General features: G+C 43.7%; 1 protein-coding gene across 3 annotated transcripts in view; it reads right to left on the bottom strand.

Annotated features, from left to right (window-relative positions):
• ALK (ALK receptor tyrosine kinase) overlaps positions 1-26,774 on the bottom strand; it is an 815,814-nt gene that overhangs the window by 454,097 nt on the left and 334,943 nt on the right. For all 3 annotated transcript variants that reach the window (XM_045054731.1, XM_045054732.1, XM_003984359.6), the window contains 2 exons: positions 24,228-24,347; positions 3,563-3,727 (listed from right to left, as the gene is read on the bottom strand). In XM_045054731.1, coding sequence (XP_044910666.1) covers positions 3,563-3,727; positions 24,228-24,270 — 208 coding nt within the window. In that variant the 5' untranslated portion in view covers positions 24,271-24,347. The remainder of the gene's footprint in view (positions 1-3,562; positions 3,728-24,227; positions 24,348-26,774) is intronic.

Here is a 26,774-nt window from a genome sequence, read left to right as displayed (position 1 = left end):
CACGCCATTTTCTCTCCTTCATCTTCACCTCTTTCCATGACAGTCAAGAGACATTAAGACACATCAGCTTGCTTCATGAGTAGCAACCTTACTTCAGTGACCAGGGAGTGATATAATTAGTTGAATCAAAAAGCAATGAGTGGCCCATTACTGGAAGTTCTGAACACCTCTCAGTGACATTCCAGATGTGTGCCTACAAAGGCTAGAGGCTAGTCCCTTGTTTCTAAGACTGACCAAGGCTGTGTGACTATACAGATCCTTCCATTAGACCCCAGGAAAAAGAAATACCAGTTTCTGACAGTGCTGAGATTCCCTCAAGTTATGCTTGGATGTGTTTGTTCACTAAGGAACTTGATCAAGCAGACTGATATATCTACAATGGCTTTTGCCATGGCTATTCACATCATTGTCCTTCATGTTAGTAAGAATGTTTTTCAGACAAATGGAAGTTGGCAATACTCACTAAAACATGAATATTCCAATCCTTACTGGTCTAACTAATTGGAAAAAGTTTGTAGTCAGTGCATGTACTGGTCCTTTATAAAAACATAAAGGCATGGATATATTTCCACACTCAGGAACACTTATTTCTTTCTTCTCTCCTCTTCTTCCTTTCGTTTTTCTCCTATAACTCAGGGTAACATGAAGATGCCAGAGATCACAAGAAAGCAGATAAAGGAGGAGAAATAGGTCACAGAGTGGCAATGCGTAATCTATTGGCACTCTTCTAAAATTCATTTAAAAATTTAAAAAACACCAACTTTCAAATTGATAAAGTCTGACTCCACAAAGTCTGTGGACAATTGCTACTTGTCCCTATCTCCTGATTTCACTGAACTGCACTCACAATTCAATAGCCATCAAACAAAAAACATACAATGACCAAAAGTACATGTACTACCAGGACTGTTGGGGATTAGGCTCTGGAGCCACCCCTATGGATGCATGAAAGCAGGTCCACGTCAAGAGTATAACAAACCTAGTTGTGTCTCAGAATCACTTGAGAAGTGTCTAAAAATATTTTTTTAAAAAAACACAAAGGAAAAAAGAAGGAGAGAGTCCCGTGAAAACTGAGACTCCACTGAAATACTGTATTGCATCCACCAGATGGACGAAAATGACAAAGTCTGACAATATCAGGTACTGGTGAGGATGTAAAGTCCTGGGGAGGAATGCTAACACCTCAAAATGGGGTATAACTTGGTACAAGCACTTTGGAAAATAGCTCGGCACTCTCTATTGAAATGGAAGCTGCAACCCATGACCCAGCAATTCTACTCCTACTCTCTGCTCCAGGGAAATTCTTGGACATGTATATGCACCAAGAGGCATGTACAAAATGCTTACAGTAGTGCTGTTGGTAACAGCCAAACCACAGAAATGACCCAAATGTCTAAGGATGGTGGAAGAAATCAACTGTGGTATTTTCATGCAGTGATTGAAAACCAAATGAACCACAGCTACATGCATCTACATTGACAAGCCACAAAACAACAATATTATTTCATTTGTATAACAGGTTACAAACCTAATAGACATGCTGTTTGGGGCTATATACATAAGTGGTAAGGTCATAAGGAAAAGCAAATGAACGATGGACACAAAATAGGATAGTGGTTCCCTCTGAAGGAAAGGAAAGATTTTGGATCTAGGTGGGTGACAGAAGAGGTTGTAAATGGACTGACAAACGTTCAAATTCTTATGCTTGGTGTTGAGAACACACATGTTGATTTCATTGTAATTGTGAATCCATGCATACATGTTTCACTTTGTTGCACATGCTAGATTTTATGCTAAAATTTAAAAATATACAGATTTCTAGGTTCCATCTCAGATCTGTTGAATCAGTATCCCAGGCTGTGGAAACCAGGCAGTACTTTGTATAAGTTCTCCAGAGGAGTCAGATGCACTGTAGATGCACTATAGGGTTAAGAGCCACTCACCTACACACAATACTCCCCCCTCCCCCTGCCAATACACATCAGCATCCAGGTGAAAGCAGCTCAAAATATAAATCAAGGTCAAGCAATTTCAAAAGAGTCATAAAAACAGAAAAAAAGGTCAGCCTGGGAGAGTATGAAGAAAGGAAAGTTCTCTCACAGTTCAGGGTCTGAGGCTGCTATAGAAGCCTGAGGGCATCAGGCTTATTCCTGTGCCACCTCCGACCTCCCCCAGAAACTTAATTGAGCCCGTTAGATTCACAGAAGCATGAGCTTGAGATAACTGCCTCCCAGACCTAGGCCCAGGGCAGGCTTTCACTAGAGCTTTTGCTGCAAAGACAGAAACACGATGTGGGAGAAAGCATCCTTGTTTGGCACTCATCACAGGAGACATCTAGACCTGGACCGACACGTACAAGCTATGTGATCTTTATCAAGTCACTTCCCCTCTCTGAGCCCTCAGTTTCTCATCTGCCCTGCCTCTCTCACAAAATTGGAATCCTATGAGACTGTACATGGAAGGGCTTTGGAAAATGAAAGTACTACTCCGAATGGTTCAGTGAGTCCATTACCACATCAATGGCTACTTTTCCCTACAAGTCAGAAACATAGGCTGTCAATTCTGAATAAGCAGAGTTTTCTGGGTCCAAGGAACGTGGAGCTCTAAGATTTGCCACCTAAGATTTGAGACCTGAAAGCTGGACTAGGGCTTAATGTCTCTGCATCTATCTCTAAACACTCAACAAATATTTAACAAACGCCCACAACTTATTCAGAGTCTAACTTCTCCGGCCCCTGATAATTCAGAAGAGGATGTTCATTAATCGCTCAGGACTACTGGAAACACCTTGCAAAGCTACAACACAGCCTGAATATTCATTAATGGCTTTGAAACTAACATTTAACCCAGTTATACAATACCTTCCAAATTAAAAATGCCAGATTTAGCAAAAAAAAATGCAGGACACTCAATTACATTTGAATTTTTCTTTTTTGTAAGTTTACTTATTTATTTTGATAGAGAGAGAGAGAGAGAGAGAGAGAGAGAGAGAGCGCGCGTGCGCACAGGAGGCACAGAGAGAGGAGAGAGAATCCCACTGACAATACAGAGCCTGATGTGGGGCTTGAACTTATGAACTGTGAGATCATGACCTGAGCCAAAATCAAGAGTCAGATGCTTAACAGACTGAACCACTAGGTGCCCCTAAAATTTTTAAATATAATTGGAAGTTGGAATAATTTTAATGTATAAGTATGGCCCAACTATTGCATGAGATGTATTTATGCTAAAAAAACCATTGTTCATCAGAAAACTCAAATTTAAGTGGATGTCCTGTATTTTACTTGGCAACTCTATTCCCAAAGGACAAACAGATCAGCACTTTCTCCTACATCAGTGTGAGAGCTATAAAATCCTATTTCCTTTACTTGGTGAGAGAGTGAAGGGTCGGCTTGGTCCTGAAATTGGACTTGCATCCTACAGAAGGCGCACACATTAAAAGCAGGTTTCAAAGGAAACAGGTTAGAGCAGAGCCAGGAAGCCTTAAAATTGCAAACAGAAATAGACATACAAACCCTGTGCTAGCCCATCTGGGACACTTTGTGGTGGCCTCTACCCTTACCTCTGGGCATCTCCTTGGAGTGCTCTGTCTCAGGCCCGTCCAACAGGTCCATCTGGGAGGCCTCCTCAGAGGGGACTCGACGCCAGGACCAGCTCTGGTTCCGGAGGTCGTGGAGTGGTGGGGAGTACTCCAGCTCACAGGGGAAGTCAAAGCTGCACTCCAGACCTGCAGTGACAGCCAAAGGTCAGTGGAGCAAACTGTCTCCCAAAAGAAACATTCCAGCATCGCCCCCGCTCCGCCCTCCGCTCCAGGAAGGTGGCCTTCATCTCACCCACAACCCTCATCTCTCCGGGGTGGGGAGCTGTCAGTTTCACAGCTGGCTTGGCTCCACATTGTTGTAAAGGGGACTAAGAGAGAAACAAAGGTGTTCCTTGTGTTACTCAGATTAAAGGAGGCATCTTTAGAGAAGGCAGGTGAAAAAGAGCTAACAGGTGGGACTGGAAGAAGCTCTACATCCTGTGAGGTTACCTGGTGACATGAAAGGGCCTGAGGCCAAGTGGCTGGAGCCTGGCTTTGCAACCAGATAGGTCGGAATCTAAGTCTGCTGCTTATCAGCTGGGTTGACTCCAGGCCAAAAAATCAGCTTCTGTGGCCTCAAATTTCCTCATCTGTACATTGGTGATGATAAATCTACCTCTAGAGTTTGCTGTAAGAGCCAGGAGGATCATGTGCTTTCTGTATTTGTGAACCTGCCTACAGTAGATGCTCAAGAAAAATCTTCGCCAGGTTCTGCTCTATTTGAGAAGAGAAGGCCAAATGGAGCTCAGGCCTTTACTCACAGCCCTGTCTTCCAGCCTTAGATCTATTTTTCGGCTCCCTCCAGACAAGAGGGCCAAGGCCATGAAAGCCAGTCTGGGCTCATTCTCTCTTGGGGAGAGGGTGGGGAAGGTCACTGGTAAGGAGAGAGAGGGAGGGAGGGAGGGAGAGGGAGAGGGAGAGGGAGAGGGAGAGAGAGAGAGAGAGAGAGAGAGAGAGAGAGAGAGAGAGGAGGCAGGAAGAGACCATACGGTGGGACATTTTATGACCTTTTACAAGGATTCTTGTGCCCAAACCATTCCATGTTTGCCCTACTTCTAAGAAACACTCACCTCCTTCCCCTTCCTAACTCCATATGCATTACCCAAAGTGGCTGAAGTACTTTGTACCCAGTAGGTTCTCAATGCTCATTGATGGGTAAATGGAATGTGTGCCAAAGTGCAAATTATTCACCCACTTTTGACTTCATTGTCTCCCCTCAACCATGGGGATGTGAAGAAAGGGAGAATATGATATAAAAAACCCAGAACACTGGACTTGGTGTCCAGGCTTAGACAGTCTCTTCTCATGTGTGGCACTGGGTGCCCTCATCTGAAAAACATGGGTTTAGACCAAGTGACTGGGGAAACAAATGCCCAGTGAGACCTGGGCTCCAACTTCAGCTCTGTCACCAATTTTGCCGGTGCCCTTGAACGAGACACTACACCTCTCTGGGCCTCAAGTTCCTCAAATACAAAAGGAGACTTAGACTAGATGTTTTCTAAAGCTCCTTCTTAATTTGGCTTTTTAAAGATTCCTAAGTCCTTGTTCTCAGAAGTGTTATAGGGAATTTGATAAATCAATCTTCGTAGTGGTGCTAATGGGTGCTAACTCCCAATTATCATTGTGCATCGTAACAGCTGCTTCTGTGGCTACTGCTACCTTGACCTCCAAGATGAATCTGGTGTTAAAAATTTCAGAATGCAGAGGGGAAGGGTGTCAATTCTAGTGCAGGCAGCTGGTCGTCACTGGATTGTCCCTTAGTCACATACACAGGCAGCTAAGCCCTATGCCAGAGTGGGAGTAAAAGAATTCCTGTTGACTTTAGCCAAACTAAGTTTAGGTGGGGGTTGGTGGGGGGTTGTGGGGGAAGAAAAATCCTTCAATTACACTTCTATTAAGTATCTTTCTGCTTCTCAGCCAGTAGAGATTTATGTACCAGCTGCTCTCCAGGAGCTGCCATCTTTCTGGTCCTAAGGTTAATACTACTTGACCTTTCACAATACAGACAATTCACCTTTATAATGGTGAGCTGAAATGGGCAGGACTACAACCTTGTTTGAGTTGACATGCCACCTGCTGCCTACATATTTATCAGCTTTGAAGACTTTCTACTTGCCTCTGGGGGCTGAGCTGCTGCTGTGTCCATGAATTGGTGTCCATGAATTGTAGGCCGCTTTAATCTTCAAGACTTACTTGCCAGCCACCTAGTTTTGATTACAGAATGCAAGGAGAAAGCTGGTCCAACATTGTGTATTTTGTAGCATAAAAATTATCCTTATAATGAAAAGAGTAGCCACTAATCTTGGCTTTTCTAAAGAGGGTCAAAAAGATCCATCTATATTAACAAATGACTGAGTCAAAAGATGGGAGAGAAAGGTACTGGCCTTTCCCATCCCACATAGACAACTATTGGTGACTTTCCCAAAGCTTTCTCTTCTGTGGCCCAGCCTCTATCTTGATTTTTCTTCTCCAATTAAAGTCGTCCTATTTCTATTTGGAACAGAGGGGTGGCATGCAAGATCAAATACTGCCTGGTGTATATTAGACAGACAACAGAATATACAATCCTAGTATCAAGCATCATCCGTCCTGGGATCTTTTAACTCTGAAGAGTCAGAGAACCGGCTGTGTTTGGACCAAACCCTGCCTGGTGAAACAAGCTAGGCACATGCTCCAATTATCAAATAGGCTCATTTTGAAATTCTTGCTCCAAGGCATCCTCCCTTTAGCTGTCAAAGCTGCACTCTTTGGCTTTAAATAGAAAGGAGGTTAATATTACTGTTCATTTTGGGTGAAACTGAATTGGGCTTTTTAAAATTCCAGTTTAATTTCTCATAAAATATCAAGACAGGTTTCTTTCTCCTGCACTAGCCTCAGTGCCTTTCAAGCAATAACACCTGGGACTCATTTCTAAAAACACCAGGATAAGGAATATTCTCCTTGGATCTTTTCTAAAGTTGTAGACCTAGGAAGCTTCTTGTGTCTCCTTAACCCTCCTCTGACCCAGTCCTGGTAGGATAGGGACTGTAGAGTATATTTTACAGATAGGACTCAGAGGAATCAAGGGTTTCAGTGAAGTGTTCAGCCTTAAGCAATTCAATGGCAGAGGCAGGTCAACATGCAAGAGAAGGCATGGGAAATAACATTCACTGAGTCCCAGCCATCTGCCAGAGACTGTGTGTGTGGTTTTTTTATGTCACTGTTTTTCTGATACCACTATATCTAATCTACAGAAAATCACTGAGAAGTAGATGGTATCTTCTCTCTACAGGTAAGGAAACAGAGGCTCAGAAAATTTACTCTACTTGCCTAAAGATCAAAGGATCACCCTAAGGCAGAACCAGAATGTAACCTAAGGCTGGATAATGATGAAGATTGAGACATTTTTCATCATGCCTCCACAGTTTCAAAATCACAATCCAGGACCAACAGAGTAAATTAAATAATATATGAGAAACCTGGGAAGTGTTATATCTTGGTTATTATTACACCCAAAGTCTGCAACCTCTTCATATTTGCAAAGGCTTGTCCTTGCCCCTAAGGGAACAGATTTATATTTCCTCTGTGTCAGGCTTATTTTGCAAAGTAACCATGACCTTCAAAACATTCCAGAGATCTCGGGGCACCTGGGTGGTTCAGTCAGTTAGGCGTCGGACTTCAGCTCAGGTCATGATCTCATGGTCCGTGAGCTCAAGCCCAGTATCGGGCTCTGTACTAACAGCTCAGAGCCTGGAGCCTGCTTTGGATTCTGTGTCTCCCTCTCTATCGCTGTCCCTCCTCCCCTCTTTCTCAAAAATAAATAAATAAACATTAAAAAATTTTCAAAACAATCTAGAGATCTCAAACTTATTTTACCTATCAGGACCCAGGAGAATCTAACCATTAAAAAATAGCAATGAGAAAAAGACATACTTTCCAGAATCTGCTGATCATTGCTACCCACTTTCTTGTTACTTCCATTGTAAAAAAAAAAAAAAAAAAAAAAAAAAAAAAAAAAAAAGATAAAGTAATGGAATCTTCTGGAAACAGTTCTGCTGAGAGGCGTGTCAGGTGCTGTGAAGAGAAACGTCTTGGTAGAGCAGTGAGGATGGTTCCAGGCTTGGTCCTGCATAGAGCAGCTGAGAGACCTCAGCAGGTTCACTCACCTCTCTATGCCTAGTTTTCTACCTTTGAAAAATGAAACAAATGGAGCAAATACCTTCTACAGTGCCCTCCGTCTCTGAAGGTTGGTGATTCTATAAGGCCAACACAACCAAACCTACAGACCCTCGGTCACTTTCACTCTGCCTACCTCTAAATGAGGGCTTGTTGTCATCCCTAGAAGCAGAGTCCCCATGAAACGAGGCTGAAAGTGCATCTCACTCAATGGGGACTCAGTTTACCTCAAGATCGTCAGAGAATTAAGAAGAAAACCTCAGGTTTTACAGTGACTGACTGTTCCTGAGTAAGTGTGAATGTGAATGTGTATATGTGCGTATGTATGTTCATACATTTTTATCAGCTTGTACCTATGTTCTGAAACCTTCCAGGGTATGAGTCACATTTCAAAAACTGAATTCATTAACAGTTAGCTTTAAGGCACTGTTCTAGTATAAAAGGCAGCCATTCAGAAAAATGTTACAGAAGCTGATCAGAAAACCCTGTGGTAGCCCTGCCCAGAGAGATGCCCAGTTCCCTTTTCAAATGCCCTTGGCTGTAGAGGAGTTGGCAATGACCGCACACTGAGGGGGGAAACCTAGCCTTTAGAAGTGTGTGAGCCTACCCAAACATCCATGCTAAGGCCTGTGCCTAGGAGGCCACCTTGGCTAATCAGTGGAGATGGGGGTCCTCCCAGGCTGAGATGCATGAGGATATTCTGTGAAAGTTCCAGGCACCATCTACAACACCACATAAAGGTAATAGGGAGACATGGTGTCCTTTGGACACTCAGGTGTCCCCTTGGGTAAGCTTAGAAACTCAAACAGTCCTCCTTTTTGACTGACCCAAGTCTCCAAAAAGCTCCTTTGAATCAAGGCCTTTTCTGCCTCCTTGATTCTGACCCTGGAAACACAGATTTCCTACTAGTTTCCTCAGTCACCTTGAGTCAATTTCAAGTGAGGGGACCAGCAGCCTCTAGTTTTTTAAACTTTCTTTCCAAGACTAGCTGGTTTCCAGGATCCTTCAGAGCAGCTGTCCTTGGGCAGGTCCACAGGAACCCACTTGCTGATGTCTCTTAGTGTCAGGCCACCATGAGGTTTAGAAACAAATATTGTACAATGAAAAGCAAAAGCAGTAATAAAAAAGAGAAGAGCACCATATTTATCCATCCTATGACACTTCACCCTTCTTTAATTGTTTTTCTCTTATTAGGAGTGTGTCAGAAATCAAGCTTGGGGTTGGACTAATGCTCTTGGCTCTGGCAGCACTGGGTATGCATTTGTAAAGAAGACCTGAGGGGAGGACCTCTGTGAAGGCCTGTGGGAAGTATTTTCATAACTGACTACATTTACTGAGAGCTTACTGTGTTTGGACACAGTATGCCAGGCACCTTACATCATTATCTTATTTGATCCTATGAAGTAGGCAGGATTCTTACCCCCATTTAGCAGATAAAGACACTGGGCTTAGAGAAATAAAGTTAAATCTGAGTTAGATATGAAGTGATTGAGTAGGCTGTGGGCTTTCACTGACCTGCTTCCTTCCTGGGACCTTGAGGCCTTGATGACAGTATCTCACAAACAGGGAATTATGAATTGAAAAGGAAGCAGCAACAGACCCACCCTCCTTCAGAGCCACAGCCACCAATAAGAGTCAAGACCTACATCAAGGCAGGTCAGGAACTGGACCCATGGAGAAACAGGCAGGGTCCAGCTAGAGGCAGGACAGGAGCTGGAGCATCCGAGCTTCCCTTGATGGAGACAGAACTGGAAGGCCTAGGTGAGGATTGAGTCAGAATACACATTTCTATGATTCAAGTCTTAACACCCCATGGGTGTGTTGACTCAGGAAGCTAAGAGTACACCTCAAGTAAGGCCTAGGGCTCAAAGTACCCCATCTAGGTTTCCTAACATGTTCTGGGATATCCGCTGTGTTTCTTGGATAGGGATAGGGGTGGGTTGAGGGAACTGAGGGTGGTATGGGCAAGGTTTCTATGGCCATCAGGGACCCATGAGAGAATTCACCCAACTGGATACTCAGCCATGGAATCTGCATCTGAAAACAGAGAATTATCTGGTTTTGGGGGCACCTGGATGGCTCAGTTGGTTAAGCTTCTGACTCCAGCTCAGGTCATGATCTCACAGTTCATGAGTTTGAGCCCTGCATCGGGCTCTGTGCTGACTGCTCAGAGCCTGGAGCATGCTTTGGATCCTGTGTCTCCCTCTCTGTCAGTCTGTCTCTCTCTGTCTCAGTCTCTCTCTAAAAGTAAATAAACATTAACAAAATTACCAGGTTAGCTGCTAGTTTAAAAAATAGCAGCATGATTGTGATATGTCTTGGGATTCCTATTTGACTGCCAGGATGCAGATGGCCTTGAGGCTGGGCTTGGCATTCCTCACTTGTTGAATGGTAGTCTCTGTGGTCCCATCCAGCCCTATAATCTTCTCCTGTGAATCTATGATGAATGAATATGTCTTATTCATTAAGTGACCTTAATATCATCAGGTTTGTTTCTCAGGGATAGGGCACAAGACCTGAGATTTGATTCCAATTACACCACCTGCCAGATGGGCAGTATTAGGCACTCTCTCCCTCTCTCAGAGCATCGGTCATCTCGGTGGTCAGACTAACTTCCCAGAACTGCTAGAAGGATCCAATGAAACGATGCATGCGCTTGGAATGGAGAAATTCCTAACGCACATTAGCTGATTCAGAATTTGTACAGTCATGCCCTTTCTGAATAGTTTCTGTTTACCATGAGAAATAATATTTATATGAGCTATTTTAGCTGATAGCAGATGACCATTTCCTTGGTATTACGTTGTCCCATGTGAAGGTTGGCATGTCTACCTTTAGACGATATTCACAGAGTTAAAGGCTATTAGAACTTGAAATGACATTTGAGGTCAACTCCTTCTCCCATTGGACAGGTGATAAAAACCAAGACCCAGGCAAGGGAAAAGACTACTCCAGGATCATGTGGCTGGTCACACAGTGTGGAGGGCATTTCTCCTGCCTGTGGAGGCCTTTTCAAATGCCATCCTCTCTGGGTAGCTCCAGGCTGAACATCAGTTGCTGAATCACCAGCTCTTACTTCCTCAGGCTTAGCTTACTGGCACATTTAAGCTGAGGCTAGATTGCTTCAGGGATGGCATATATAAATGCCGGTGTATCCCTAACAAGCCTGATTTGTGGGTTCAACAAAGAATTGTATGAAGCATCATGCACATGTAGCAGTTCTCTTGCAGGTGGCCTTTAGAGGTCATATAATAGAGCTTCATGTCTGAGGCTGCGGTTCATTTATATATAGCTCCAGAGACCAGCATTCTCAAAACTCTGGCAGTCTTTAAGGATTGTAGCCAGATCAAAGGAGCTCCCTTGGCTGCCAGCAATCCTGAGGCACAAGGCAGAGTCATCTTCTTTTCTCAAGGTATTCTCCAGAACTTCTCGATCATTGAGCTTCTGGGTGATGAGGGACCTTTGGGACTATCTGACATGAAGAAACTGAAGCTAGAGATATTACGGATGCAAATGGGTGGGTTGCAAAATTGGTACTAAAATCTGGTTCCGAGCCCTGTGGTATTTATTATTATTATTCTAAGCTATAACAAAATAATAATAATGATAATAATAATACTTTAAACAATTAGGACAATTCGCAAAACTCTAGACTTTTTTTTTTCTGAGACAAGATAGCAAAAACACATATGGCTAGGTTTCAAATATCTCCCAGTGATTCAAAAAAAAAAAAAAAAAATATCTCCCAGTGATTCAATGGCTCAAATCACTTCCAATAAGGCTTTCTGGCTTCTCTCATCCTAGATGTACTCTTCTGCCAACAAGCTGTTTTTTGATGGTTGCTGGAAGCTCCCTGCTAGAGAGTAGGTCTGTGCATAGGCTAGAAGCTATGATAAGAACAAAGGGAGGAAACGCAGTGGGAGTGAAAGAGAAAGATCACTAGACAATTCTTGGAAATTTCCAACCTCTGGGCTAATCAGCCTTGTGCTTTGGGGCAATTCATTTAACCACCTGAGTCTTGGTTTCCTCATGTATGAATGTGAGAGATTTATCACAATAATCATGCTGATAAAAATAATAATACCCGCCATGATGATCAAATAAGGTAATGAATGTGGACATGCTTTATAATTACAAAGTACTATATATGCATATCTTATCGCCTTTGACGCCTGTGCCTCAGATTTACCACCAGGAGCTGAGAAATGAGCTGGACTGACTTGACCTCAGAGGACCCAGGGAGACACTGACCAAAACAGGTATCTTCCTAGCTTGCTCTGTTTTTTTTTTTTTTTTTTTTTAATTTTTTTTTTCAACGTTTTATTTTTGGGACAGAGAGAGACAGAGCATGAACGGGGGAGGGGCAGAGAAAGAGGGAGACACAGAATCGGAAACAGGCTCCAGGCTCTGAGCCATCAGCCCAGAGCCCGACGCGGGGCTCGAACTCACGGACCGTGAGATCGTGACCTGGCTGAAGTTGGACGCCCAACCGACTGCGCCACCCAGGCGCCCCGTAGCTTGCTCTGTTTTATATCAAAACTGCATGGGGCACTAGGGTGTCTGAGGAATATTGAGGAACTAGCTGCTGCATGGGATCAGACTGTTCAAAGTGAAAGCTTGGCTCAGTCACTTGACTTGCTGCATATCCGGGGGGCAAATAATTTAATCTCTCTGTACCTCAATTCTTTCATGTGTAAAATGGGGATTAAAGCAAGGACCACCTCAGGGGATTGTGAGGAGTATTAAATGCAATACACATACCAAGCGCCCAGCGTGGCAGTGACTTGCACATTGTTTATTATTAAACTTGGCAGTCCTTGCTGTTGGTCTTCAGGTGTCTCTAGGGGTTAGCCACAGCAGAGGGGAGTTAAATGGGTCCATGTCCAACACTGAAGGCAGAAAGCTTTGACTGTGTCAAACTTTGTGGAAACTCCTTAATCTTTGCTTTTGACACACTGATCTAGCTTCCCTTTTTTAAGCGAAGTCACACTAGACCTTGAATAAGAGGAGCTGCATTCTAGCCCCGGCTCTGCAGTGTGACTTCAGGCAAATCATTTAACCTCTCCAGGCCTCAGTGTGCTCATCTGAAAAATTAAGTGGTGGAATAAAATGATCCTCAGGTCTCTTCCATCTCTACCATTTTAAGACCAATTTCCCTTTTTGGGCAGATGGCCAAGACAAGCTTTCTAACTTGGCTCTAACAGCTGGTCAGCAGAATCCCAAGAGTCCTGACTTCCAGCCCAGGCTTGGATGATTAGGGGCTCCTACTCCCTCTTGCTGGGTTATCTCCTAAAGGGGCACTTGGCCCACCAGTTACCTTTGGTATTAATCTACCAGCTGCCAACAACATCTGGCCACTTACTTCATAAGACTAAGTAGCAAACCTAGCCCCTTGCCCGCCCCGCCCACAACCACTATTCATTTGTCATGGGGCCCCAGAACTGAAATCATTCACTTCCTTCCCACCATCTCGCTCCCTGGAATGCATCTGGGAACCAATCACCCAATTCAAGACATCTGTTTAGCTCACTTATAATCAAGCTGCAGCGAAGAAGGGCCAAGTCTCCTTCAATCAATCAATTATATAAACACAGCCTCAAAAGACAGTCTCAAGGAGGGTGTGTGTGTAAGCATACCCAGGATGGTGGGAGATATGTGTAGAAAGCTTAATTCTCATTTCTCTTATTTGTGGCCAGTGCAATGTTACAGATAGAAGAAATGGGACTCTGCTCCTCATCCCAGAACAGAAAATTGAAAATAATTAAGATCCCAGACATTCTGAAATTAACAAGCCCAGCCTCCACATTTTACAGATGGGAAAACCAAGGCTCATGTGACTTGGCCAAAGTGGCAGAGCCTAGGATCTGGATAAGTAAGAGAACTGAGACCAGAACCCAGATTGGACTTTTCCAGTCCAATTCTTTCCTTGTGATTTTCAGGATCATCGCTAACCAAATGAAGCAGACCCCACAGAGCATGTTCAAAACCTTAATAGTCTGTACACTGCTCAGCATGACATCCATAAATTAGGATCACCCCTAAAACCAGAAGGTTGGAGAAGAGCTCTGAGCAATATGGCATCCATGATAACCAGAAGAGGCTGATGGTCATCAACGGTCTCAACTTCAGAACATGAAAAAATGACCCTCCCCTCTTTTCTGGTCTCTAATGGTGAAGATTTGCTAGATGTTGCAGGTTACCATGGGGCTCCCCCCACTCCCCCACCCGATGCCAATCTCAGAACACAGATACAAGGCTGTCCTAGAACAGACCCTGTGCCCTTCAGGGACTCCCACTCCAGGGTGGCGAGATAGACTTCTCACACCTAACTCTCACAGTTGGCAGACATGGTAAGGCCATGGGGACACAGAACAAGAGAGATTTTCTGCCTGGGAAGACCTGAGGTTCATGGAGGAGGCAATTTTGGGGCTGCATCTTGATGAATGAAAAGATTTTAACATGGGATAGGTTTAAGCTAGGAAGTTTGTAAGAACAGATGAAGGAATAATGTTACTCCAGGCAGATGGGGAACTAGTATCGCTTATTCTCGTGTAGTTTTATGAATTCTGAAGCTGGGCTACATAGGATTAAATCCCAGCATGGAGAGTATCATGGTTAAATATAAAGTCCTTTCAGTTTCTAGAGGGAAAAACCAGGGACTTTAAGAGTTTTAAGGAAAAACTTTCTAGCAAAGTAGAGCCAGGCCACCCAAATGCAGGCTATTGGCCTCTCACTGGAATGGCCTCATTCCTCTTCCAAAGGTGAAACACCTGTGCTCCAGCATCTGGAAATCTGTCCTCACAGAACTTACAGCAATGCTGTCAATTAGGAATCATTCCCATTTTTCAGATGACAAACAGAATCAGGGAGTGGTTTACTGGCTGAAGGTAATAAAACTCACAGGAATCTGAGCTGCAAATTTCACTTCTCAGATCCCAACTTGAGTTTCTTCCCCACCATTCTGTGCTTTGCTTTCAGACAGAAAGGCTGACAGACAGCTTGCTTGGATGTTACACAGGACATTTAAAGGCAACAAGGAGCTGAATGGAAGAGCTACGGTTCCCAAACCTAGTCCTACTGTTCCTGGACCCCAGATCTTGTCTTTAAGAAGCTCTCCACGTGATGGTGAGGTAACCAGACTGGGCCTGGCCGAGGGTCCTTCCACACCAGGATGGTATTGACCCTATACTGATGTAACCCTTGCGACATCATGAACCTGCTGGAGTGGTGGAGACCTAAGGAATTAAAATGATGAGATGGAGAAAGCAACAAATGGGAGTGATGTGTGAGGAAATGCTTTGCAGCCCAAGTACTGAGAAAATATGAACCATCGCCCATGCGTCTACTGCACTGGAAGGGTTAAGGGTGGGCTTTTCCAAACAGACGACCTGGATTTGAATCTCAGCTTTGCCACTAGCTCTGGCAGACTGCTGACCTCTCTCTGGGCCTAGTGTACTCATCTGTAAGATGAGGCTATTTGACTAGACCACTATGGGCCCTGACAGCTCACAATTTTTAACAAACCAAATTATTCTAGGCATCTACTCAAGTGGACTGGGTAAAGTCCTGTTAATCTGAGGTCTCTTCTGGCATAAATGTTTGCATCTGAGGTGGCTCTTGACAAAACATTTCATTTTAAGAGGATTTCCTCTCATTTTTCTCATTCTTGATCAGTCATTTTCCTGCATATGTTTTGGACACACATCTTTCTGAGCTGGTTGGGAATGCTCTGTATACAATATCTCAGATGTCCCAAAGCTGTCAAAACAAAAATTCCTCAGCTCACTCATGTCTGCTGAATATGCTTTTTTAGATTGAATAGAGAAAAAATAAGCCTGCCTAAAGTAGTTAATGTCATAGCTTTTAATTCTAAACCAAAGGAACTGTTCTCCCCTAGACACATGTCTTTCCTGAAACCAGTTAATATGACTTTAGGAATAAGAGGGCTGTGGGAACATCCCTCCCCTTTACAGAGATCCTCAGGGGCTGAAAAGCTGAGTTGGGAACTGAGAGACCCAAATTCCTGGTTTGCCCCTGGATTGTTCAGCAAATGTTGCTATTTCATCTACTGTATATTTATCAGGAGCTAAACTGACTGCAAAACAGTGGATTAATCACTGGAAATGCAAAAGGGAACAAAATGTATATTCCTTGACCTCTAAGAGCTTACAGTCTCGGAATCATGATGACTCAGGGCCACAAATAACTTAAGATATGTCGCACTGAAAAGTGTGACATCAGAAATACGAAGTATTTCATAAGGACATTATACAACTTTCCTTGGTGAGAAAACAGGGACAGAGTGAGGTCTACAACCTTGCGGGCTATTCTAATTTGGGGTTAATGTGGTCACCAGCTGCTGGGTGGTAATCCTTACTGGATGGTTTCCAAAAAGAAGCTCTCTTTATCTAACAGACATACTAAGTCTTTGCTAAAACTGAAAAGTCTTATTTCCCACGCAACCTTCCTATTGGGTTTGATAGATCATCAGACCCAGAAGTCTGCACACATATACAAAACAATCATACAAGTACTTAAGAAAGACCTTTCAGGGGCGCCTGGGTGGCACAGTCGGTTAAGCGTCTGACTTCAGCCAGGTCAGGATCTCGCGGTCTGTGAGTTCGAGCCCCGCGTCAGGCTCTGGGCTGATGGCTCGGAGCCTGGAGCCTGTTTCCGATTCTGTGTCTCCCTCTCTCTCTGCCCCTACCCCGTTCATGCTCTGTCTCTCTCTGTCCCAAAAATAAAATAAACGTTGAAAAAAAGATTAAAAAAAAAAAGAAAGACCTTTCAGATGGATATTTGGGACTATCTTGGACCTATGATAAAAGTGAACTAGGGCAAAATCTCTATGAGGGGCAGGGTCACAGAGCTTGGCAAATTGTAGACACTCACTGGATGAGTAAATATATGACTGGATAGATACATACATACATATATATACATTCATACATACATACCTGGATAACAGATAAAAGTGATTTTTATCACGTTTTTTGTCTTCCAGTGGGTAAATTAGATTCATCAAATTAGATTCATCCATGATTGCTTTATCAGCTGACTTGGTCTACTTGGGCCATAGAAGGGATGAAATATAACCTAGGAAAGTTACCTGATTGATAAGAAGCATCAGGGAAGCCCCAGGTTTTGTGATGATGGTCATCATCCAATGGAGTTTCATGGAGAATTTGGGATGTTCAAGAAATAACCATTCCCTGTATAAGTCAGAATCTTCTCAGATTTCAAGAAGAAGGATTATACCAACCCAATGTCATCAAAAAGTTCCATCAATTTTTCCATACAAAAATTCCAAGGAGAAAGAGACATCAGTGTAGTCTGGGTACTCAGTGAAAACAATGCGGTAGAAGCAGGGACTAAGCTGGGCCTTACAAGCTGGAACAGGTAGGCTCTAAGGAGACAGGTTCAAGGGAAGGAAAACAACAAAGTAGTTGGGGACACAATGGAATGAGAAAGTAGGAAACAGAGGAAAGGAAGAATATAAAACATAAGGAGTATTTATCAAGGTGAGAAAAGGCTCTTACAGTCCTTGTTCCACTTTATCTCTAGGTGGCTTCAACACTGCTGGTTATTTCTGTACCTAAAATTCTTTACCACCTTAGTTTCTATGAGTATACCATTTCTTATTTCTCCTCCCACCTTTCCTATTTGTCCATTTCTGTGTGTCAAGCTTCTCTTCTTCTGCTTACTTCTTTTTTTTTTTAATTTTTTTATTATTTATTTTTGAGAGAGACAGAGAGAGACAGAGAGACAGAGAGAGACAGAGAGAGAGAGAGACAGAGTGCAAGCAGGGGAGGGGCAGAGAGAGAGGGAGACCCAGAATCTGAAGTAGGCTCCAGGCTCTGAGCTGTCAGCACAGAGCCCAACATGGGGCTTGGACTCACGAACCATGAGATCATGACCTGAGCTGAAGTTGGACGCATAACCGACTGAGCCACCCAGGTGCCCCTCTGTTTACTTCTCAAATGCAACATCCGGGATCTTCATCCTCCAATTACCAGCCTCAACCACAACCTCTATGCTAATGACTCTCTATCTCACCTCTCCCCAAAGCCAAGACCTAGATTTACAACTCTCTACCTGTTGTCTTCACCTGGATGTCCCTGAAGACATTCAAATATAACTTGCTCAGCACAGTTCTCTCCACCTTCTCCTCTCTTAAGGTCTTGGTCACCATTTCTCCTTGCCAAGTGTTTATCCTCCTTCCTGTTTCAGTTAACACAATGTCCAAATACTCAATTACCCAAGCTGGACGCTCCTGGATGGACAACCAAGTCATGCTCAACTTATAGCCAGAATCTGTCCCAGACTCCCATCCTGCCATTCCTTTTCCAACCTATGCTTCACATGTAGGATCATGTCTAAATCCTGAGTACATCTGGAAGTAACTTTCTCCAGGCACACTGCTGCTGCTTCCTCCAAGGTCCTCCATATCCTCTGGTATTGAGCTTGACCTGTTCCTGAACATGCCTTTGCACCAGGAATGCCCTTCTCATTGGTCTCAGGGTCCAAGGACCAACCGAGCTATCTCCATCTCCAGGACATCTAACTTCTTAAGTCCTCCACAGAACTGGACGTCTCTCCCTACATTTCAGGAACTTTGAGCATGTCTCTGTTTCTGCACCTGTCATAGCGCAGGCATGCTTGCCTCTTCCTTGAGAGTTCTTGAGGGAAGGGAGTGTGTCCTCTATGTCTTTATCACTGCTATGCCTAGAGCAGAACCAAACATACAGTTGGTATTCCAAACGTGTTTATACCCACTCTCTCATACCCTGTGGCATCAGAGATACAGTAAGGGGGAAATGATTCAGGCAGGTAGGGATACAGAAACAATGCTCAGTGGGGAGGCCACGACTGGACTGCGTATTAAGGAACCACCTGCCCAGGTAGGACTGCTAAGACCATGCTAGCAGGAGAAAGAACACATTGACAGGAGACCAGACAGGCCTGAGTGATCCTTTCCACATTAATCTATCTGTATTTCTCTCTGTGCATCTCTATCTCTGTTCCCTCATCTGTTTCTTTCTTTCCCTTTTGTCAATACCTTTCCCCATGTCTGTGACAATTGCTTTAAATGGCTCTTTTTTAACTTGTTTTTCTTGCCTCTGTGTCAGTTGGTCAATCAGTCTTTTATCTTTTAATCTGCCTTGTTTCTTTTCTGCTTCTCTTTACCCAATCTGCCACTAACATAGAGATAAATTGTTGGTATTTATTGAGCGGATCTATGTATCTTCATTTTAAAGGTAGGGTATATGATCAAGTGGGTTATTTTAGACAAGTCTTTTCTTGAAACACCTAAGCCATCTGCTTGTTATTTAATTTCCATGGATAGGGTTCATTGGCCTCTAGCAGGCCAACAGTCCTCAGGGTGAGAGATATACCCTGCTCTTGGTTTTATATAACCAGCAGTATTGCTGTATCCCTTGGGACTCAGTCTTTTTTGGTGAATGCATTCACAGGGCTTGTATTTACCATGTTACAGATTAAAATACAAGAGCATGGACTAGGAATGAACTTGACTTCCCAGTTCAATGGAGCAGGGTAGAAAGAGAACACAAGAAGTCCTGGCCTGTCAGGGCAGAGGAACGGGGAAGAAAGCTTTCAGCCCTGACAGTGGTCCACAAGGGAACTGGGAGCTGCTTTTCACTGACACCAGGCACTTGAGGGTGGAATAGCTGATCACGTCCAGCCACATTAAATATGTAATTTCAGAAATGTGATCAAACTGACTTCCTGCCTGAACTATGAAGCAAATCCCGTAAGGCATTTGTGGGCTTTTTTGTTTTCCATTTTCAATTCTGTGGTAGGTTGATTTTTTTTTTTCGAGAAAGAGATATGTTTAATTTACCCAGTCTTTTCAATCAAAGAAATTGATACATTAACAGGACCGCAGTAGTGGCCCCTGTAGTGGCAGTAGGGAAAGTAATTAAAAAGTCTAATTTTTCTTTCTTTCCAATAGCACCAGACCTCAAATTGGATGGGTCCCAATGGGCTTGAAAGCATAAAAAGTTTTAATAGAACTTTTATTTAAAGTCTAACAATGGCTTTGTTGTAGCCTGATGTTGGGCATTAAGGGGAATCTTTCTCTTCCAGGAGTCAATGTTCTAGACATTGGAGGAGTGGAGGGACAAAGAACTGTATGACCTTATTAGGACTGTCATAACAAAGTACAGCAAACTGAGGGGCTTAAAATAACAGTAATTGATTCTTTCACAGTTCTGGAGACCAGGAGTCCAAAATCAAGGCACTGTCAGGGCTATTCTCTCTCTGACAGCTCTAAGGGAAAATCTGTTCCATGCCTTTTTCTCAGGTTTTGGTGGTTGGTGCCAACCCTTGGCATTCCTTGGCTTAGATTTTTTTTTTTTTTCAACGTTTATTTATTTTTGGGACAGAGAGAGACAGAGCATGAATGGGGGAGGGGCAGAGAGAGAGGGAGACACAGAATCAGAAACAGGCTCCAGGCTCTGAGCCATCAGCCCAGAGCCTGACGCGGGGCTCAAACTCACGGACCGCGAGATCGTGACCTGGCTGAAGTCGGACGCTTAACCGACTGTGCCACCCAGGCGCCCCCATTCCTTGGCTTATAGATACATCACTGTAATCTCTGCCTCCCTCATTACATGGTGTCCATCCTGTGTGTCTGTGTCTGCGTCTCTATTTTCTCAAAAGGACACTGGTTATATTGGATTAAGGCCTACTCTAATGCAGTATGGACCCAAGTTGATGATCTCTGCAAAAACCCTATTTCCAAATATGGCCAAATTCACAGGCACTAGGGGTTAGGACTTCAATATTTCTTTTGAGGGAACACAATTCAACCCTTAAGAAAGACCACAGTCTATGGTAGGGCACACAAGACTGCCCAAGGTGCCCCTTGTTTGGGAAGAGATGAACTAGCTGGCTTGCCTGGAATAGTCTCAATTTGGGGACATCAAGTCTTGGTTTTATAGCTGCCTAGCTCTTGGGTAACAGACTAGTCATTCAGTCCCAACACCAGAAAGTAAGAGCCTTCTCCATGGAGGGAAGACTTCATCTGTGAATTCACTTTGTGTTGTAGTAGAAAGAGCACTCAACTTAGAGTCAGAAAATCTGGGTTCAAGCTTTTCTAACTGCTGTTCTGCTCCATAATGGGACCATGTTAATAAACTTCTTTGGCCCTCAATTTACATGGGATATAAAATAATTTCATAACAAGCTTAAGTGAGAAAAAGGGTGTGAAAGAGTTCTGCAAAGTATCAACATTTTTGTTCTTCAATAAACAGGAATTCTCTTTCTCCTCCTCATCTGGGGCAGAACCTTTGATTATATTACATTTTACATGTTGATCTGATTCTTCCCACACCCAGCGTGGGCAAACATGAGCTAAAGTGGGCAGGACACCATCTGCTTCTGTGGCTCTAGAACTCAACATGATGATAGCTCCCAATGCCCTCTCTCTTAGCACCTGGAGCTACCAGTTGGAACAGATTTTTATCTGGGTGGATAACAAGAGCCCAGTCCTCTAGCCAAGCCTATAAATAATCTTAAGGCATAAGAGGTGATGATAAAAGGGGAAAAAAAGGTATTTCTTTAGATGCCTCCCCCATTCCAAGCCTTGGGGGAGGAATGCGTAGTTCTCTGCTTGTCAATGATGACACAAGCGGGCTGCAGTCCTTCAAGACAAGAAGCGAGAAAGAGCTGGAATCAGATACCAAATGCCACTGAAGAAAATATATTTTACACGACATAAAAGGCCCAATGTAAATTAGAAGAAATATGGGAAGACTTCAAAAAGGTAGGTCAAACTTTTTCCTCAAGCAGATAATTACAGGCTGGGGGTGAGTAAATCTTGTTAGCCTCTCTCCACCTCGTCTCTTCTCATAAAACACTGGTAAAAAGAAAGCTACATTCAATTCAGGACCGGACAGCCTGCCTGAGAGGGCCGGCCTGCTGCTGTCTGTCATGATGCCTGTGGATAGGTTGTTGCTGGCCCCTCTTGTTGGCCCTTTGTGCGCCCCCCCTCCAGAATATCCCCTCCTGCCTCATCCCCAGAATGCAGGCATGGGACTCCGCCACTCAAACGCCCACAATGACTTGCTGAGACTTGGTTACTTCTCACTGTCTGAAGAACTATCCCTTCAGGCGGCAATTTTCCAGTCAAATTTCTCTGCCCAAGTTTGAGGCCTTAAAATTAATGAAGTTGTTAACATTTCTTAAAATGTCTTTCACGGCAGTTGAAAGGTACAGATTTATCACCCATGAGTCTGTTAGCCTCTCTGGTTCATACAGACATGTGGGCTGGGCCCCCACAAACATCCTTCAGGGGACAGGAGTCTTGGCCTTCAGTTTGCTCTGTAATGGGTTTCGGATGAGTCTTCAACAGCTGTGCTCCAGGATCAACCCCCCAGAGGTGCTTGCTGTAGCAATAAGCCTAGCTGCCTCTGGAATTATTTCTCTGGCCTATAAGCCTTGAGATAGCAGGAATAAGTCTTACTTATTTTTGTACTTGTATCCCCTCTGCCCATCTGGCACTGGACCAGGTACATAGAGGTGATGGTGGAGGCAGGTAGGTTGTGGCTGAATTAAATATAGTAAGGTCAAAGGCTCTGAAATTACCACTGCACTCAGTCAAGGAGCCACCAATCAAGAATCAGTTCTTCCCGCCCTGTAATCAATAGCAATAATGCACTGCCTTTGGCATCTCCATCCAGCATTTGGGCAATGTCTGGCCAATGGTTTGGGTCCTCTCTTTTGCCTAGAAGAAGGCAATTCATGAGGATACTAGGCCATAAGGAGAGTTCGAAAAGGCTCTTGAGAATGCTCCTGATCTACTCTTTTGCCCCAAGGCAGCATGTCTTTCTACCTCATTTTATAGATAAGGGTGAGGCCTGAAGGAAGTAGGTGTATCAGGGCCAAGCAGTGGTAGGGAGCAGCTTAATAAACTCCAGTGGCTTTCTCCTTTCAACCTGCAACCTCTTTCTGGATGCTCTACAGAGAACAAATGCAATGCCCTCTGTGTCATGCAGGAGGTAGAATGCCTTTTTTGGACATTCTGCATTTTATAAAAGTTGTCATCCTGCAGAGATAGTGAATGACTTTGAGAGCAAATTCAAAATGTTATCCAAAGACCGGTTGTATCACAAATCTGGTTACAAAGCAATAACGATACAAAGGACCAGATTTCAATTATTTATAGACACTTGCCCTTATCACAAAATGACACTCAATGTCTGGCTTAAATAAAATCAAGAAGTAATTCTTATCTGGAATCTTCTGACAACTACTGATCTTCCTCTCCCACTAGGGAGGCTTAGAAGCAGCAGGAAACATCCCAGCAGAGTATAATCCTAGAACTGCCCTAGGGTTTTTGATGCATTTATTTTTTTAAGTTTGAAATGAAAGGTACAGTTAATATGAACCAAGACCAGCTGCGTTTATGCATGAGGGATAGCAGTGAGTAGAAGATCTCTGTTAGGTGCATTTTAAAAAGCTCAGGTCCAATGGCAGAGACCGAGTATCAGGATGAGTAAATATGCCCAGAAGGGAATCTAGAACTCACTGCTATACCAGGTTCATAAATACTTAATTGAAGCAGACCTCATGAGTAAGTTCCATCCCCAGAAGCCTTTTGTATTCATTCATCATGCACAAGCCTTTATGAGTATGTTCTATGTGATATAATAAAGTGGGGAACAAATGCAGCTTAGTGCTTGCTCTAATGGGGTTCACTCTAGAGAAGTTCGAGAGAAGAAAAAATGTCCACCTGAAAATACATCAGCTCTTTTCCAAACCTGCTCTTCCCTGTGCAGAGGCCCAGCTCCTATGAACTATTAGAATGTTAGCTGTTAGCACAGAGAAAGAATGAAGAATCCTATACCATACATATATGGCCTCCTAAGACAGGATGTAGCAGGCTGAGTAGGTGGCCCCCCTGGGAGGAAAAGGGAATGTAAGGGAAGAATTCTGGCTTTGTAGTTAGAGTCCACTCTGCACAATTTCATTAAGCTCAGTTTCTACATCTGTGAAAATGGAACGGGACCTGGCCTCCTTACTTCTGAAGTGGGTGCAGAGTCACATGAGTTGAACTAATATCTAGGAGCATGTCTGGGAAACTTTAAGGAGTTGCCCAAATGTCAGGGAGTCACCTGAGGGGCCCCAGAAGACCTGTGACCTTCATAACAACAATTCTTTCTCAAGAGGTCACCACTGCTAGAAACACTCATGAGTTAGAGCCCTATGTCTAGAAACCACAGTCAAAATGCAAGTAAGTGTGGCATCTAATGATTGGGCAGGGGTGTCAGGAACACTATACGCCACAAAGGCTGGGCGGTTGGGATACGGCAGCAACAAAGCCATGGGCTTTATCTAGGATAAAGAATGCACCTGTTGGTCTGGAGATGCCAGGCCTAGCTGGAATGTGTACCAGTGGATACTAAAACTCACAGTTTCCTTAATTATGAGATGGTGATTACACATCGACTATAAAATATATACTTACCGTATCGACTGCGATGAGACAGGAAAGGGAAGGAATCTTTCATTATCCAGGTCAGATTCCATACAAAAGGATCAGGAGGAGGAGAAGGCAGGTTTGTCGGAGACTCCGAGGAGCTGTGACCTGAACATAAAAACAGAGAGAATACTGACCCATGTGCTTAAGGTGTGTTTTCTAGCTGTCACTCATATGGCTTATAGGAGAAGTGTGTAAGAGGCTTTCTTGTCATCCACTGGAATACCAGGGAAAAAAGACCAAGCCACTAGTAGATTGAATTGACCCCAAGCACCTCAGTGCACATTTTCTACCCAGGCAGCCAAATCTAAGAAGTCTGAATCTTGTGACCAAACATCTCTGGGAGACTAACTTGAAGCCAGGCTACTTAATGGCCTGGTCTAATAGCTCTATTCAAAGTCTATTCTGCCTATAAGAATTTGTACAACTTCGTAGAGGACTTCAATTCATTTCATCTAGATAATGCCTCCACTCTATGTTCAGACTTGTTAGTTCATCTAAAGTTGTTTGCTTGGGTTATTATTGCCTTATCAATGAGAGGGTTGAAATTGCACTCAGAAGTTATGAGATTTTGACAATTATGTTATTTTCAGGGACCAAAAAAAAAAAAAAAAAGAGCTAGGTGATGGGTTTTCCCACAGTCACCAGTCCAGGGAGCCACAAAGGATTAATGTTCTTGTTTGCATGAGAGAAAGAAGGGTTGAGAGAAAAGGAACAAAAGCAGCATTATTCCTTTGCTTAACTGTACCTTGAGTGGGTTTTGTGTGGTGAAAAGTAATTATAATATACCTACAAATCAAATGAACACATGTTACATGCTCTTATGCAGTTCTTCCCAGAAAAACCCCAAGTCAATCACTATTTGCTAATGTTTTATGGCAGGCAAAGCTTCTTCTGTTAAAGAAGGAACAGCTCTGTTTCAGAGATAGATGTGAGCAAGCCTGAGTGAGGGAAAGAGGGAAGGAGGTGGACTAGGGTTTTTTCTGCATCTTCCATGAGCCAGGCACTTATGCTGGACTCAACCCACATAATCCCACGTGATATTTGCAGTTGACTCTCAGAGATAAGCAGGATCACCCCCATTTTACAGCTGCAACAACTGAGGCTCAGAGGGGCAAATGATGGAATCAGGAGCTGAACCCAGGTTTGCCTGTATCAAAAGGCCATGCTCCACCATGAGTGAGCTGGTTTGCTACTCAAACATAATTCTTAAGCCAGCTGGAGAGACTTGGTGAAGAGAAAGATGAGGAAGAAGAGAAAGAGGAACAGGAAGCAGCACAGAAAGCTTTTTCCAGTCTGTCTGCTTTGTTGTTTCTTCCAAATCACCTCCAGAAGCGGTTCCACTGGGCCGTATTTCCTACCTCCAACCTCTTGTTAGTATCAACCCCTCTTCATGCGCTTTAAGGAAATTACCATCCTGGGTGAACACGGCAGTCTTTTGTTTCCAGGCCCCTCCACTGTTTTATCTGCTGGTGCTGTACTTAGGTAAAGCTGACCATGGGAGCATGTGGCCTTGTAGCTAGAAAAAGGATGGGCATTCTACAGTCACCCTCCTGAAAGAAACATCCTTATCTCTGCCTTCCAAAGATTTAAGATGGAGGGCACCTGGGTGGCTTAGTGGGTTAAGTGTCTGACTCTTGGTCTCAGTTCAGGTCTTGACCTCACAGTCATGAGTTCAAGCCCCATGTTAGGGTCCATGCTAGGTCTGGAGAGTGCTTAAAACAAAAAAAGCCAAACAAACAAAAACCAACACCACCAAAGATTTGAGTTGGAAGTGCTGGCTTCTGAGTACCTAGAAAGGGTTTTTTACTTTACTCCTATGTCTGATCTAAAGAAATCGGAATTGAATTGGTTGGTGCCCAGATACATCTTTCTGGTAACATTTCTACAAATGGCTCGGGGAATGTGTGCTGAAAGGGGTCAGGAGCTCTGCTAATAAGTTTCAAAAGGAAGCCATCTCATGTCACACTCATGTCAGCTCTGTTTTATAGATGGACAACGGAGCTAAGAGACATCATGTCCCAAACCACAGGTATACTTGGGGGAAGGACTGAGGATTATTACAGTTTTTTAAAAAAATTAATAATATGAATCGAGCACATATGGACCAGACACTATGCCAAGCACTTTAAATGAGTGATTACATTCACTTCCCACAACAACCTTGTGAATAGTAGTATCATTGGTCCTCATTTTACAGCCAGGGAAATTGAGGCTGAAAGAAATTCGACACCTGAACTGTGGCCACATGGCCAGTAGGCAGAAGACCACAGTCAACAGACCAGGTTAGCCTAATGCTATAGCCCATGCTTCTTCCACCATCCTTATGGACCCCCACAAACCAATGCAAGGGGTTCTACAGCTCTCTATTGGGCTTCAGGCCCCCAGAGGGCAATGGCTAAGGCCAGGGGTCACCACAGAGCATGCTCCAGAGCAGGGCCACTGTGTGAGGGATCTGAGAAGACAGACAACCAAACCCTTGCAATGACCTCCATGTGAATAAAAATTTGCATCTCTAGGTCTATCAACACAGCT

The sequence above is a fragment of the Felis catus genome, chromosome A3, assembly GCF_018350175.1.
Source record: "Felis catus isolate Fca126 chromosome A3, F.catus_Fca126_mat1.0, whole genome shotgun sequence".
Classification (NCBI taxonomy): Eukaryota; Metazoa; Chordata; class Mammalia; order Carnivora; family Felidae; genus Felis; species Felis catus.
This window is presented reverse-complemented; position numbering and strand designations above follow the sequence as displayed.